This window comes from Macaca mulatta, chromosome 1, assembly GCF_049350105.2.
Source record: "Macaca mulatta isolate MMU2019108-1 chromosome 1, T2T-MMU8v2.0, whole genome shotgun sequence".
Lineage (NCBI taxonomy): Eukaryota > Metazoa > Chordata > Mammalia > Primates > Cercopithecidae > Macaca > Macaca mulatta.
This window is the reverse complement of record NC_133406.1, coordinates 105,113,097-105,126,663: the sequence shown is the minus strand read 5'-3', so window position 1 is coordinate 105,126,663 and position 13,567 is coordinate 105,113,097. Positions and strand designations below refer to the sequence as shown.

Below are 13,567 nucleotides of genomic sequence, written 5' to 3'. Positions count from 1 at the left end.
AAATATTTTTTCCCCAGTTTTTCTTTTGTCTCTTTGTTTCTGGTGTTTATTTTCCCTGGGTATACTGTTTTCTATAGCCAAATTATTGATCTTTTCTTTAATTGCTTTTTTGGTCACTCAAAGGAAGGTTTTCACCACTCAGAGGTTATAAAATAATTCACTCATATTTTTATTCTTACTTTTTTTAAGTTAATTTTTTGTTTGGAACAATCTCAAATTCACAGAAGTGTTGTTAGTACATTGCAAATAACTTGTTTTTTCCTTGTGCATTTGAGAGTAAGTTACCAGTCCGATGCCCTATCACTGCAATACTTTAGTGTCTGCTTCCTACAAGCACAGATATTTCTTAGATAGCCATAATACAAGCACAAAATCGGGAAATAAACATTGATATGTTACTATAATCTAACCTTCAGCTCTCGTTTAAATTGTGCCAGATATCCCAGAGGTGTCCTTTAGACTATCAAAAGAACCCAGTTCAGAATCAAGCATTGCATATGGTTGTCTTGTCTTTTTAATCTTGTTCAGTATGAAACAGTTCTTCATTAATCCTTGACTTTCTTCACCTTGTCACTTTTGGGGATTAGGGGTTAGTTATTTTGAAGAGTGTTTCTCGGTTGGGTTTGTCTAATGTTTCTTTAGGATCATATTCAGGTTTTATATCTGTGGTAGGAAAGTGATGTCTGTGTCCATCTCATTTACTTTTGATGACTCAATTTTGATTTTTTCTAATACTGATTATGTTCACTTTGATCACTTCATAGATGTTATCTGCCAACCTATTCCATTGTGAAGTTGCTTTTTCTCTCTTTGCCATACATATTTTGTGAGGAAGATACTTTAAGACTGTGTAAAAATATCCTGTTCTTCATCAAACTTTATATTTGTTCACTTATTTGTTAATATCAATATAGATTCATCATTTCTTATTTTATGCAACAGATTATAATCCATTACTGTAATTATTTGTTCTGATTCTTACATTGTCCTGGATTTCGTCAGTGGGGGTCCCTTCACACCAGCTCTTATGTTCTTTTAACATGTCTCCTTTGGGCTCTGATGTCCTTACACCAGGCTGTCTCCCATGTGGATGCCCTCATCACTCTGCGGTGACTCCTCATGCCAGGCTGCCTGCCATGTCAGTGCCCTCTCTACCATTCTTGGACCCTGACATTCCACCAGGCTGCTTCTCTGCATGGATGGTGGTCTTGCCTTGCCCCATCTAGTGGCTTAGGATAAAATTATTCAGGAAGGAATATTTTCTAAGTGACTATGAATAAATATTTATCATGAGATATTATTTTTAGCGTTTAGATCTCTGATCCATTTGAAATTACCCTTGTGTATGATATGAGATACAAATACAATTTTATGTTTTTCCAAATGACTACCAAAAGGATTATTCTAGTACTATTTATTAAAAAGTTCATCTGATTTCAATTATATGCATGTATTTTAAATTTATGTAATGGTATTATAGTATATATCTTTACATTATTCACTTTTAAAAATCAGCACAGTGTTTTTAAGATCAATTCCTATTGCTCTGTGTAATCAAATCTGTTGAATCTAACTCTGTACAACATTCAAGTATGCATTCACTACATTTTTACCTACACCATAAGGAATATTTTAAAAAATGTTCCCTTACGGACTCGTGTGAGAAATCCTTTAGGATATATGCCTAGGATTGCTGGGTGATAGAATGTGCAGAGATTTAATTTGACAAGTGCTTCCATATTGCTCTCCAGGATCATCACAGTACTCTGTGGGCTGGCAGCAGTGCTCGAGGGTCCCTGTGACTTCTCCTGATGCTTGGCATTATCTGCCTTTTTAATGTTTACCCCATGGCACAATGTGTTTTGTTATTGTTTGCTTTTGTTTTGTTTTACTTTGTATTTCTTTGGTTATTGTTTTCAACATTTATTTATATTCTTATGAGCTTTTTGGACTTCTTTTATACATTGTTTATTCCTGTCCTTTGCCGGTTTTTCTACTCAGTTGTTGTCTTCTTGTTTATCTGTAGAAATTCCTCATATATTTGAAATAGTAAACTCTTGTTGGATTTAGACATTCAAATTGCCTATATCTTTTCTCTATTATCTATTAACTTTGTAGTCTTTATTAAGTATAAATAGTTAATTTTGAATTACTCAGGCTTATCTTTTTTTTTTCTTTTCCTTTATGGCTTATTTCAGAAGTCCTTCCATGCTTTTAGGTCACAGAGATATTCTCCTGCATTTTCTTCTATTACCCATATGGTTTACCTTTCACATTTAGGGTTCTTAATACTCTTAGACTCCACTTTAATATGTGCTATTATGTAGGGATCCAGCAGTAGGTAGGGATCTAGTTTTAATTTTCTCTATAGAAATGAATCAGTTTTCCTAACTGTATTATCTTTGTAATCATTTGTAATCACTCTGTTCAACAATATTGTGTATTTCTCTGTTAACTCAAATCTTTTATGCCTCTTAGTTCAGTTGTGTAGTTTTCTTCATATGGGTCCTGCACATTCCTTAGAAAATTTCTAGGTATTTTGTAATTGTTATTGCTATTGTGAGTGAAATATTTATTTGTTTTATTTAAATCTTTTTTATTTTTAATTTTTCTGGGTACATAGTAGGCATATATATTCGTGGGGTACGTGAGATGTTTTGACCCAGGCATGCAATGTGAAATAATGAGATCATGGAAAATGGGGCATCCATTCCCTCAAGCATTTATCCTTTGTGTTATAAACAATCCAGTTACAGTCTTTTTGTTATTTTAAAATGTACAACTAAGCTCTTATTGAGTATAGTCACCCTGCTGTGCTATTAAATAATATGTCTTATTCCTTCTCCCTTTTTTTTTTTTTAATCCGTTAACAATCCCCGTCTCACTACCAGCTTCTCAGTACCCTTCCCAGCCTCTGGTAACCATCTTTCTACTCTACGTTCATGATTTCAGTTGTTTTGGTTTTTTGATCCCACAAATAAGTGAGAACATGTGATGTTTGTCTTTCCGTGCCTGACTTGAAATATTTATTTTTTATTGTATTTTCTAAGTGAGTATTAATATAATATTTTCAAGGTCAAATTTTTTTGCCAGTGGATGGTTACATGTGCTTCAAGTGTATAGCATATTACCTTGCTAAAAGGCATGCTGTCTCTTTTGTTTTAATGTTTTTTTAATTTCTTCTTTTAGTGTAATTATACTAGAATTACAGAAAAAGCAGGTAGCTATTTTTTATCCTGACTTTAATTGTAATGCATTCAGCATTGGCTTTGGCTGTATAATTACTTATAACTTTTTAATGTTAAGAAAGTATTCCTCGAATCCTTGTTTTCTAGGATTTTATTGAGGAATACTTGTTGAATTTTATCAAATACTTTTTAAGCATCGAAGGCCATGAAGATAATAGTCTCCTCCCATGTTACCTTGTACTCTTTGGTTTCTTGGAAATATATTTTAATACACTCTACATTTTGCTCAGCTTACGTGCTGAGTAGGTGTTAAGGATGAATGAAGATGCAATTGTCACTCTCACCAGTGAGACTAAGAGCATCCCTTTCTCCCATATCCTCTCCAGGTCATTTTAATTTTTTTGTGATTAAAGTTTACATTTGCCTTTGGCTACCATTTGCATTTCCTTTTCAGTGAAATGACTGTTCCTGCCCTTTGTCTATGTTTCGCAAATATTTTCTATCAATATATATCTTTTAACTTTGTTTATGGTCTAGTTTTTATTGTTACATATTTTACTTATTATTTGTTCAAATCTATTTCTTCTTCCTTTGTGGCTTCTGGGTGTTCAGACTTAAGAGGGTCTGCAACATCCTGAGAATAAACAAGTATTCTCTTAAATTTTGTTTTTATATTCTTATAGATTATTTTGAAGATGGTATGAAGTAGAGATTATGTCTATTGCGTGATCATACATGCCATCTTTTCTGTCTGAATTGAATTGCTACTTCTATGTTGTTTCTTTATTCTAACAAACTGAGACAGATTCACTGAATATTAAAAGACTTTGGGACAATGCGAATGTTATCTTTATGTATCTCAGTCATTATGAATTCACCTACTAAATTAAAGAAAATAGCACTGCTGGCTGGGTGGTGTGGTTCACGCCTGTAATCCCAGCACTTTGGGAAGCCGAGGCAGGTGGATCATATGAGGTCAGGAGTTCTAGAGCAGCCCAGCCAACATGGTGAAACCCCTCTCTACCAAAAATACAAAAACTTAGCAAGGCATGGTGGCACACATCTGTGGTCGTAGCTACTCGGGAAGCTAAGGCAGGAGAATTGCTTGAACCTGGGAGGCAGAGGTTGCAGTGAGCTGAGATTGCGTCACTGCACTCCAGCTTGGGCAACAGAGTGAGACTCTGCCTCAAAAAAAAGAAAATAGCACTGCTCCATTCATGTATCTTTCTTTTACATTTGGAAGAAAGGCAGTATTACAAAATAGAAAATAGAAAAGGATAAAAATAAAATTATTTTGCTTTTGATATTCTTTTAAGACTGAATAAGAGAGATTATGGAGAAAGGATATTGGCATTTTAACTGCAACCTTATACTGATACTGGATGTTCGTATGACTAGCAATCAAGTTTTATGTTTGTGTGTGTGTGTGTGTGTTTGTAGATTGTAGGAAGAAATGTAGAAACAGATCAATGACTCATATCTTTAATATAACAGGATGGCATAGACTTACTCAGCATTTTGATTTTTTTTTCCTTTGATATAGATGGATCATGCTGATAGTCACTTATTACTTAATATATAGATACAGTTTCTAATATACCTTTCCCTTGAAGTTACCTTGAAGTGTTTTTCTGTTTATATATGGGTCTCCTCCTTTTCTATGCAATTTGCTGCTTAAGGATTATACTCATTAATCTTTGTTTTTATTTTGCTACAGGAGGAGTTGGATTTGTCTTCTAGTTCTCAGATGTCTCCTCTTTCCTTATATGGTGAAAGCTCTAATAGTCCCTCTTCAGCAGAGCCACTGAAGGAAGATAAGCCTGTCACTGGTCCTAGGAACAAGACTGGTATTACTCTATCTCCTAACTTCTGTTATTTCTGTTTCAGATTGAGCTTAGGTTCTATTTCTTAAAGGAAAATGCTGGATTAAGTTTATGTTTATTAGGCTGGCTTGCTGTTTTTTAATTGGTGGACCTATATTGTTTGTTGTGAGTGATTACTGTGGAGAGGAAAGGGGAGAAATAATCTTTGGTTGTCTCTGTCTTTATAGGTGAAAGATACTTTAAAATAGACTCAGACCCCACCATCTTCAGGAGAGATTTCAAAGTTTCTGTTAAAGATAACTGAATGGAGGGCCATTCAACCATGACTTTTTTTTTTTTTTTTTTTTGAGACTGAGTCTGGCTCTGTCACCCAGGCTAGAGTGCAGTGGCCGGATCTCAGCTCACTGCAAGCTCCGCCTCCCGGGTTTACGCCATTCTCCTGCCTCAGCCTCCCGAGTAGCTGGGACCACAGGCGCCCGCCACTTCGCCCGGCTAGTTTTTTTGTATTTTTTAGTAGAGATGGGGTTTCACCGTGTTAGCCAGGATAGTCTCGATCTCCTGACCTCGTGATCCGCCCGTCTCGGCCTCCCAAAGTGCTGGGATTACAGGCTTGAGCCACCGCGCCCGGCCCAACCATGACGTTTGTTACCTGTTAATCTCTGGGTGTTATTCCGCGATTTTAGCTCTTCTCCTTTACCAGTTAGTGTGTCCCATTCCCAAAACTGCAGCTTGGCTAGAAAAGAAGGTAACAGTTGAAGTACTTTTCTTCAGTTCATTCAGGTATATGTATTGTAGCAAGGTGTGTGATAGAATCTGTGTTTTAGGGCTTGCTTAATTGCTTTCACATTGACTTGTGGTTTGTCTGTTTTTTCTCCAGAAAATGGACTGACTCCAAAGAAAAAAATTCAGGTGAATTCAAAACCTTCAATTCAGCCCAAGCCTTTATTGCTTCCAGCAGCACCCAAGACTCAAACAAACTCCAGCGTTCCAGCAAAAACCATCATTATTCAGACAGTACCAACACTTATGCCATTGGCAAAGCAGCCACCAATTATCAGTTTACAACCTGCACCCACTAAAGGTACCTGAGCAGAATTTAAGGCTGTGTATGTTTATTTGGAGGGCAGTAAGAGTTGTGTCATATGATTTGTTTTAATTCAGGTTATAATTTCTGAGCACGTGCTGTTTGTCAGGAATGTATTTGGTTATGAGGACATTGCAGAGATGACTAATGTATGGTTCCTGTCATAACAAGGGATATAGCTCTCCAGACCAGTTACATCCGATGGCTATTTTGAAAATCTGGGACATTTTCTTGGTACCATTTTAATCTGGTGGATTAAATACAGAAACACAAATTTTTAGCTAGTTGAATGCAGAGTTCAGGTCAGCCAGATTTTTGTGGCTGTGAACTTTTTTTGTTTTTAAGGAGTATTTAAAATAATAGGGTCCATTTCAGGTGTGTGATAGCAATAGAATCAAGCCCTTAATCTCTGAGGAGGGTGCATGGTTTAGTAAACAGTATATTGACCTGGTCACTATGAGCAGATATGAACTCTGTTTTCAACTAGCTAAGAATTTGTGTGTTTCATATTTTATCCACCAGATGGCCTCATATACTTGTGATTCTACAAGAGGTTTAGGTCATAATTGAAAGAAGTTCAAGTCTGAGGATTTGGTACTATTCAGATATAGGAGTCATTTGCGTATGGAGATCTCTTAGGTAGGTTAGTCATCATTGTACTCATACTGATGTCTGTGTACATTGAGTTCAAGAAAACTTGTGCAACATTCTTTTCTCTGGATTTAGTTTGTTGGCACCAGATGTGACTAGGCAATAAGGGGGTATGGGTTGTAAATAAATACCACTGTTACATTTGCTTTTATGACTGTATCTCATCTCCAATTGTAAATAGTTAGCTCGTTTTTTGGAGCATAGTTTTAATGAGGGTAAATTTGATAAATTTAATTTCCAGATACTCTTTTAGCTTTGTTCTATTACATGGTCATAGACAATATGACATTGATAAAAAGAAGACCTAGATGAGAAAATGGATGGATCAGTGGAAATTCATCAATCAGTCCCACCAAAAATAAACAGACAAACAAACAAAAACCAGTTTGAAATTCCTGTCCTCTCAGTACAAAGTCAAAACTGCTGCTTTTTCCATATGAAAAATAGCAATCCTATAGAATAGGTATTCTTGTGATTTATAAGTGTGTATTAAGGGTTTATGAACTCCTTGAAATAAAATGCAGGATTTAATATATGTTCATATTTGGATTATTCTAGGGATAGTCTTCAAAACTTTCATTAGGATCTCATAAGGATCTGTGCCTTCCCAGAGGCTAAGAATTTAAACTAATGAAGAAACTCATTTAGTTCCCATAAGCTATTAAAATACGTCTATACAGAAAGTCTGACATTAATATGACTAGTGTATAAAGCAGGGGTCTTCCTAAGAATTTGCCCTTAGCAGATCATTGACTATGTTTGAGTGATGGAAGATCTTACCTATAGTAAGAAGACAAACTGTTCTTTTCTGAGCAGTTTATCAGTTCCAGAAACCTGAATTACACGTTATTTGAAACTTCAGTACTTTCCTGTGATATGAAGACTATACTTATTTTTTTGTGAGCATGTGCTAATATGAGGAACTGCACCTTGTCTGTTTTTTTTTTTTCTTTTTTTTGAGACGGAGTCTGTCTCTGTTGCCAGGCTGGAGTGCAGTGGTGTGATCTCGGCTCACTGCAACTCCTGCCTCCTGGGTTCAAGTGGTTCTCCTGCCTCAGCCTCCAGAGTAGCTGGGACTACAGGCACGTGCCACCATGCCCAGCTAATTTTTATATTTTTAGTAGAGGTGGGGTTTCACCATGTTGGCCAGGATGATCTTGATCTCTTGATCTCGTGATTGCCCGCCTCGGCCTCCCAAAGTGCTGGGATTACAGGTGTGAGCCACCGCGCCTGGCGCCTTGTCTGTTTTTATAGTACAATCTAAATAGGTGGTGTTATTGTAATAACATACAGATTTAAGGTATGTTTTTCATTCATTTGAGAGTGGAGAGGGAGGAAGAAGGGAAGTATAGGCAAGGCATTATGCGGTTAATCATGTTTATACTAGTAGTAAGTATTTTACCATTGAAAAAGAAGAGATAATTTCCACAGGTTTAAGACTCAGATTCTCTAGCTTGGAATATAAAACTCTTCACAATTTGGCTCTAGTTTAGTTTTTAGTTTTTTTTTTAATAGAGGGTCTCACTATATTGCTCAGTCTGGTCTCGAACTCCTGGGCTCAAGGGATCTACCCACCTCGAGCTCCCAAAGCTCTAGGGTTAAGGCATGAGCCCCATGCCTGGCGTTCTAGTTTAGTTTTCGAACTTTATAATATTACTCTTTTCTATAAATCCCTTCTTCTAGCTCAACTAATCTGGCATTGTTCTTTGAATTCTCTTGTTTTTCCTAGTTTTTTGGCTCACCATTTTCTACCAACCAGCAACAACTTATGCCTACTTCTACTTCTCAGTCCTCCATGTCCTTTAAGACTGTTTTGAGTAGTGTAGATGAGAGATAATGAAAACCTGGAATATCAGTAAAAGTGGAGAACCAGGATGAAGAGTAGAGATGTTAAAAGTGTAGAATCATAGAGATTGGTAATTGGATCATGTAGAAGGAGGCTGAAAGATAGAGAGAAAGGTATCTAGGATGACTTCCATTTTTCTATCTTGGGGCTTTTTGGGTAGATGATGGCGAAAATTATTGAAATGGGAGACAGAGGTAAAATACGTTGCCCAGATCACTCTGCTAATAAGAAGTAGAGCCAGAACTTGAGCCCAGGTGGTCTGGCTTGGAGTCTATGTAAATAATCACTATACTGTATTGCCTTAAAAAAAAATGACAGATGTATTCCTTGCTCTCAAGAATTCTACACTTTAATTGGGGAATTAAATTCACACAAACAGTTAAATAACAGTCACTGTGATAACTAATACATTAATAACTCATGCAGTGCCCATATGGAAGCTATTATTATATAGAAAAGGAGATTAATAATAATAATAATTGCATTTAAGTTCTTACTATGTGCCAGACACTCTTCTAAGTGCTTAAGTGCATTATCTTATTTAATCCTTATGTCAACTCTATGGTGATGGGTTCTGATATCTCCATTTTATAGATGAGAACACTAAGCACAGATTATTTGCATAAAGTCACACAGCTATGCTATTTCAGACAAAGTAGGCATTCAATAAATGTTTGATACATAGTTTAAAATCTTTGAAGAAAGTTTAAAAGAAAGAACTATCAAAATCAGTGAGTTACACATAGTCAAAAAAGTATGGCATTGAATCCAGCCATGTTCCATTAAGGAGGTTATGCATGTAATGCCAGAGAGGATTTTGAGCATGCTGAAATGGATAAACAGCCTTTGGAATGTCCTTTTTAACTGTTTCCACACTAGGAAGAGTAGTAACTATGTTCAGCTGCTATTTAAGGCCCCAGACAATTCTTTGCGTTGTAATTTGTGGCCTGGTCAGCATTTACCAAGTCACCATGAGAGTTTTTTGTTCTTTCACTTGAACATATTGTCATAGAAATTTAGTTGTTTCCCCTCATTCTGTGTTGAACCCAAACATGCCTAGAATATTTAGGGTATCCCTGATTTAGATGCTGGGTAATTTGAGGATACTTGGGTACTCTGGGATGAAAAGGCTTGATGTACTATATGGGAAAAAAAGGAGGCAGCAGTGGCTTGGTAGGACTCAAGCCACATTTGGTACAGATGCCTTGCCTTTGGTACACACACATCTCCTTTGTGTGATGCTCAGCACTCTCAGCAAGGAGACAGTGACTACACAGTGTACTACACAATTGGCAGTACAGATTTGGATTATTTTTCTTAATTAGTTTAAGAAATATTACAAAGCCTTCTGTACAAGTTATCTGCCAGGGCTTTAAATCTGTAACTGTAGCTAGAAATAGGATTCTTTCTTATAAGTTACCTAATTCATTATGTTTATACCTCTTCTGTTCTTTAAAATAGTCCCAAATTTCCCTGAACAGTGTTTAATTTTGGGGGGGTATCTTTTAATCATAATTTTTAAACTCAGATGATGTAGAACATGGCTTCCTGTAATACTCTTCTCAAAGTATTGGTTTAAGTCAGTGGTTCTCAATCTGTGTATTGTGGACCCTGGGGTGTGGGTGATGGGGGTAGTAGCCTTATGGCATTTTGCAGAGCATCTGTAAATCCATACTTGAAGCAAGCATTTTCTGTAGACCAAATAAATAATTTGTTTCATATATCTTTGTACAGCTCTTCAAATTTGTATAGCTATACTTCTGACTAGTAAACTCCAAGTTCATTTTAAATCTTCACTAAATTCTTAGCAGCCTTTTTCCATCATGTATTTTCTCAATCCACAGAAACTAAAAGGACAACCTTGATGATTTTGGGTGACCATGATATTATTTTATATTAAAAGAGAGCTCTTATATTCAGGAGCCTTTGGGGAGAGACTATGGGTTTTCTAGGTGTAGAATTATATCATCTGTGTGAGAGGTAGTTTGACTTCCTCTCTTCATATTTGGATGCCTTTTATTTCTTTATTTTGCCTGATTGCTCTGGCTGCGACTTGAGCACTTGGGAATTCTTGATTTTTTTTTTTTTCTCTACAATATGATGAATATGTATTTTCATAGTGCCAGATTGACTGTAATTTCTTATTGTTATTAAAACCTAACACTTGGTCATATGCTATTTACTTTATGTGTTACTAATTTTTATTTGCGTATTTGGCGTAAACATATTTATGTCTGCTTATGAGTAATTTCTCCATTTTACTTCATAAAAGAATGGAGTCTACCTCAAAACAAATTAGGCATCAAAGGAACATACCTCAAAATAATAAGAACCATCTATAGCAAGTCCACAGCCAGCATCATAACGAATGTATGAGAGCTGGAAGCACATTCCCTTTGAGAACCAGAACAAGACAAGGATGCCCCTCTCACCGCTCATATTCAACATAGTGCCGGAAGCAGTCAGGCAAGAGAAAGAAATAAAAGGCATCCAAATAGGAAGAGAGGAAATCAAACCATCTCTCTTCACAGACGATACGATTCTATACCTAGAAAACCCATAGTCTCTGCCCAAGTCTCCTAGATCTGATACACAACTTCAGCAAAGTTTTAGGATACAAAATCAATGTACAAAAGTCAGCAGCATTTCTATACCCCAGTAATGTTCAAGCTGAGAGCCAAATCAAGAATGCAATTTCATTCACGATAGCCAAAAAAAGAATATAAAGTACCTGGGAATACAGCAAGCTGGGGAGGTGAAAGATCTCTACAATGAGTATTACAAAGCACTGCTGAAAGAAATCAGAGATGACACAAACAAATGGAAAAACATTCCATGCTCATGGATAGGAAGAATCGATAGTGTTAAAATGGCCATACTGCTCAAAGCAATTTACAGATCTAATGCTATTCCTATCAAACTGCCAATAACATTTTTTACACAATTAGAACAAACTATTCTAAAGTTCACATGGAACTGAAAAAGAGCCTAAGTAGCCAAAACAGTCCTAAGCAAAAAGAACAAAGCGAGAGACATCACACTACCTGATTTCAAACTGTACTACAAGGCTACAGTAACCAAAACAGCGTGATACTGGTACAAAAACAGACACATAGACCTATGGATTAGGTTAGAGAACCCAGAAGTAAAGCTGCACCCCTGCAACCATCTGGTCTTTAACAAAAACAGACTGGGGGAAAGGATGCCCTATTCAATAAATGGTGATAAGATAACTGGCTAGCCATATGCAAAAGATTGAAAGTGGATCCTTTCCTTTAAGTGTATACAAAACCCAACTCAAGATGGATGAAAGACTTAAATGTACATGCCCAAATTATATTATAAAAACCCTAGAAGAAAATCTAGGAAATACGGTTCTGGACATAGGCCCTGTCAAAGATTTCATGATGAAGACTCCAAAAGCAATTGCAACAAAAACAAAAATCGACAAATGGGACCTAATTAAACTAAAGATGTTGGGTGTGGTGGTTCACACCTGTAATCCGAGCACTTTGGGAGGCTGAAGGGTGGATCGCTTGAGATCAGGAGTTCAAGACTAGCCTGGCCAATATGGTGAAACCCCATCTCTACTAAAAATACATAAATTAGCCAGGCATGGTGGTGCATGCTTCTAATCCCAGTTACCTGGGAGGCTGAGGCAGGAGAATTGCTTGAACCCAGGAGGCCGCAGGTGCAGTGAGCTGAGATTGTGCCACTGCACTCTAGCCTGGGCGACAGAGCTCAAAAATAAATAAATAAAAATCAATTAAAGAGCTTCTGCACAGCAAAAGAAACTATCAACAGAGTAATAGGACAGCCTACAGAATGGGAGAGAATATTTGCAAACAGTGTATCCAACAAAGGTCTAATCTCCAGAATCCATAAGAAACTTAAATTAACAAGCAAAAAACAAACAACCGCATTAAAAAGTGGGCAAAGGACATGAACAGACACTTGTCAAAAGAAGACATAGACATGGCCAACAAGCGTATGAAAAAATGCTCAACATCACTAATCATTAGAGAAATGCAAATCAAAACCACATTGAGATACCATCTCACATCAGTCAGAATGGCTACTATCAAAAAGTTGAAAAATATCCGATGCTGGTGAGATTGCAGAGAAGAGTGATTGCATATACATTGCTGGTGGGAATGTAAATTGGTTCATCCACTGAATGCAGTTTGTAGATTTCTCAAATAACTTAAAGCAGAACTACCATTTGACCCAGCAGTCCCATTACTGGGTATATACCCACCAGGGAATATAAAGACACATGCACACATATGTTCATCATAGAACTGTTTGCAATGGTAAAGACATGGAATCAACCTAGATGCCCCTCAGTGGTGAACTAGATAAAGAAAATGTACATATACACCATTCAATACTACACAGCCATAAAAAAGAATGAAATCATGGTCTTTGCACCAACATGGATGGAGCTGGAGGCCATTGTCCTAAGATAATTAACGCAGGCACGGAAAACCAAATACCGCGTGCTCTCTTTTATAAGTGGGAGCTATACATTGAGTACACATAGACATAAAAAGGGAACAACAGACAACAGGGGCTACTTTTTTTTTTTTGAGACAGAGTCTCGCTCTGTCTCCCTGGCTGGAGTACAGTGGCCCGTTCTCAGCTCACTGCAAGCTTCGCCTCCGGGGTTTACACCATTCTCCTGCCTCAGCCTCCCAAGTAGCTGGGACTACAGGCACCCGCCACCTCGCCCGGCTAGTTTTTTGTATTTTTTAGTAGAGATGGGGTTTCACCGTGTTAGCCAGGATGGTCTTGATCTCCTGACCTCGTGATCCGCCCGTCTCGGCCTCCCAAAGTGCTGGGATTTCAGGCTTGAGCCACCGCGCCCGTCCAACAGGGGCTACTTTTGAGGGTGGAGGATACAAGGAGGGTGAGGATCAAAAAATTACCTGTTGGGTACTGTGCTCATCACCTGAGTGATGAAATAATCTGAGTG

At 37.1% G+C, this 13,567-nt stretch overlaps 1 protein-coding gene across 8 annotated transcripts in view; it reads left to right on the top strand.

Annotated features, from left to right (window-relative positions):
* The window catches only part of ATF6 (activating transcription factor 6), a 196,729-nt gene that overhangs the window by 21,806 nt on the left and 161,356 nt on the right, over positions 1–13,567 (top strand). For 7 of the 8 annotated variants that reach the window (XM_028826690.2, XM_015114031.3, XM_077939534.1 and 4 more), the window contains 2 exons: positions 4,906–5,035; positions 5,889–6,092. In XM_028826690.2, the coding sequence (XP_028682523.1) occupies positions 4,936–5,035; positions 5,889–6,092 (304 nt within the window). In that variant the 5' untranslated portion in view covers positions 4,906–4,935. Of the gene's footprint in view, positions 1–4,867; positions 5,036–5,888; positions 6,093–13,567 lie in introns of all 8 variants that reach the window. The other variant, XM_077939532.1, reaches the window with a different exon arrangement.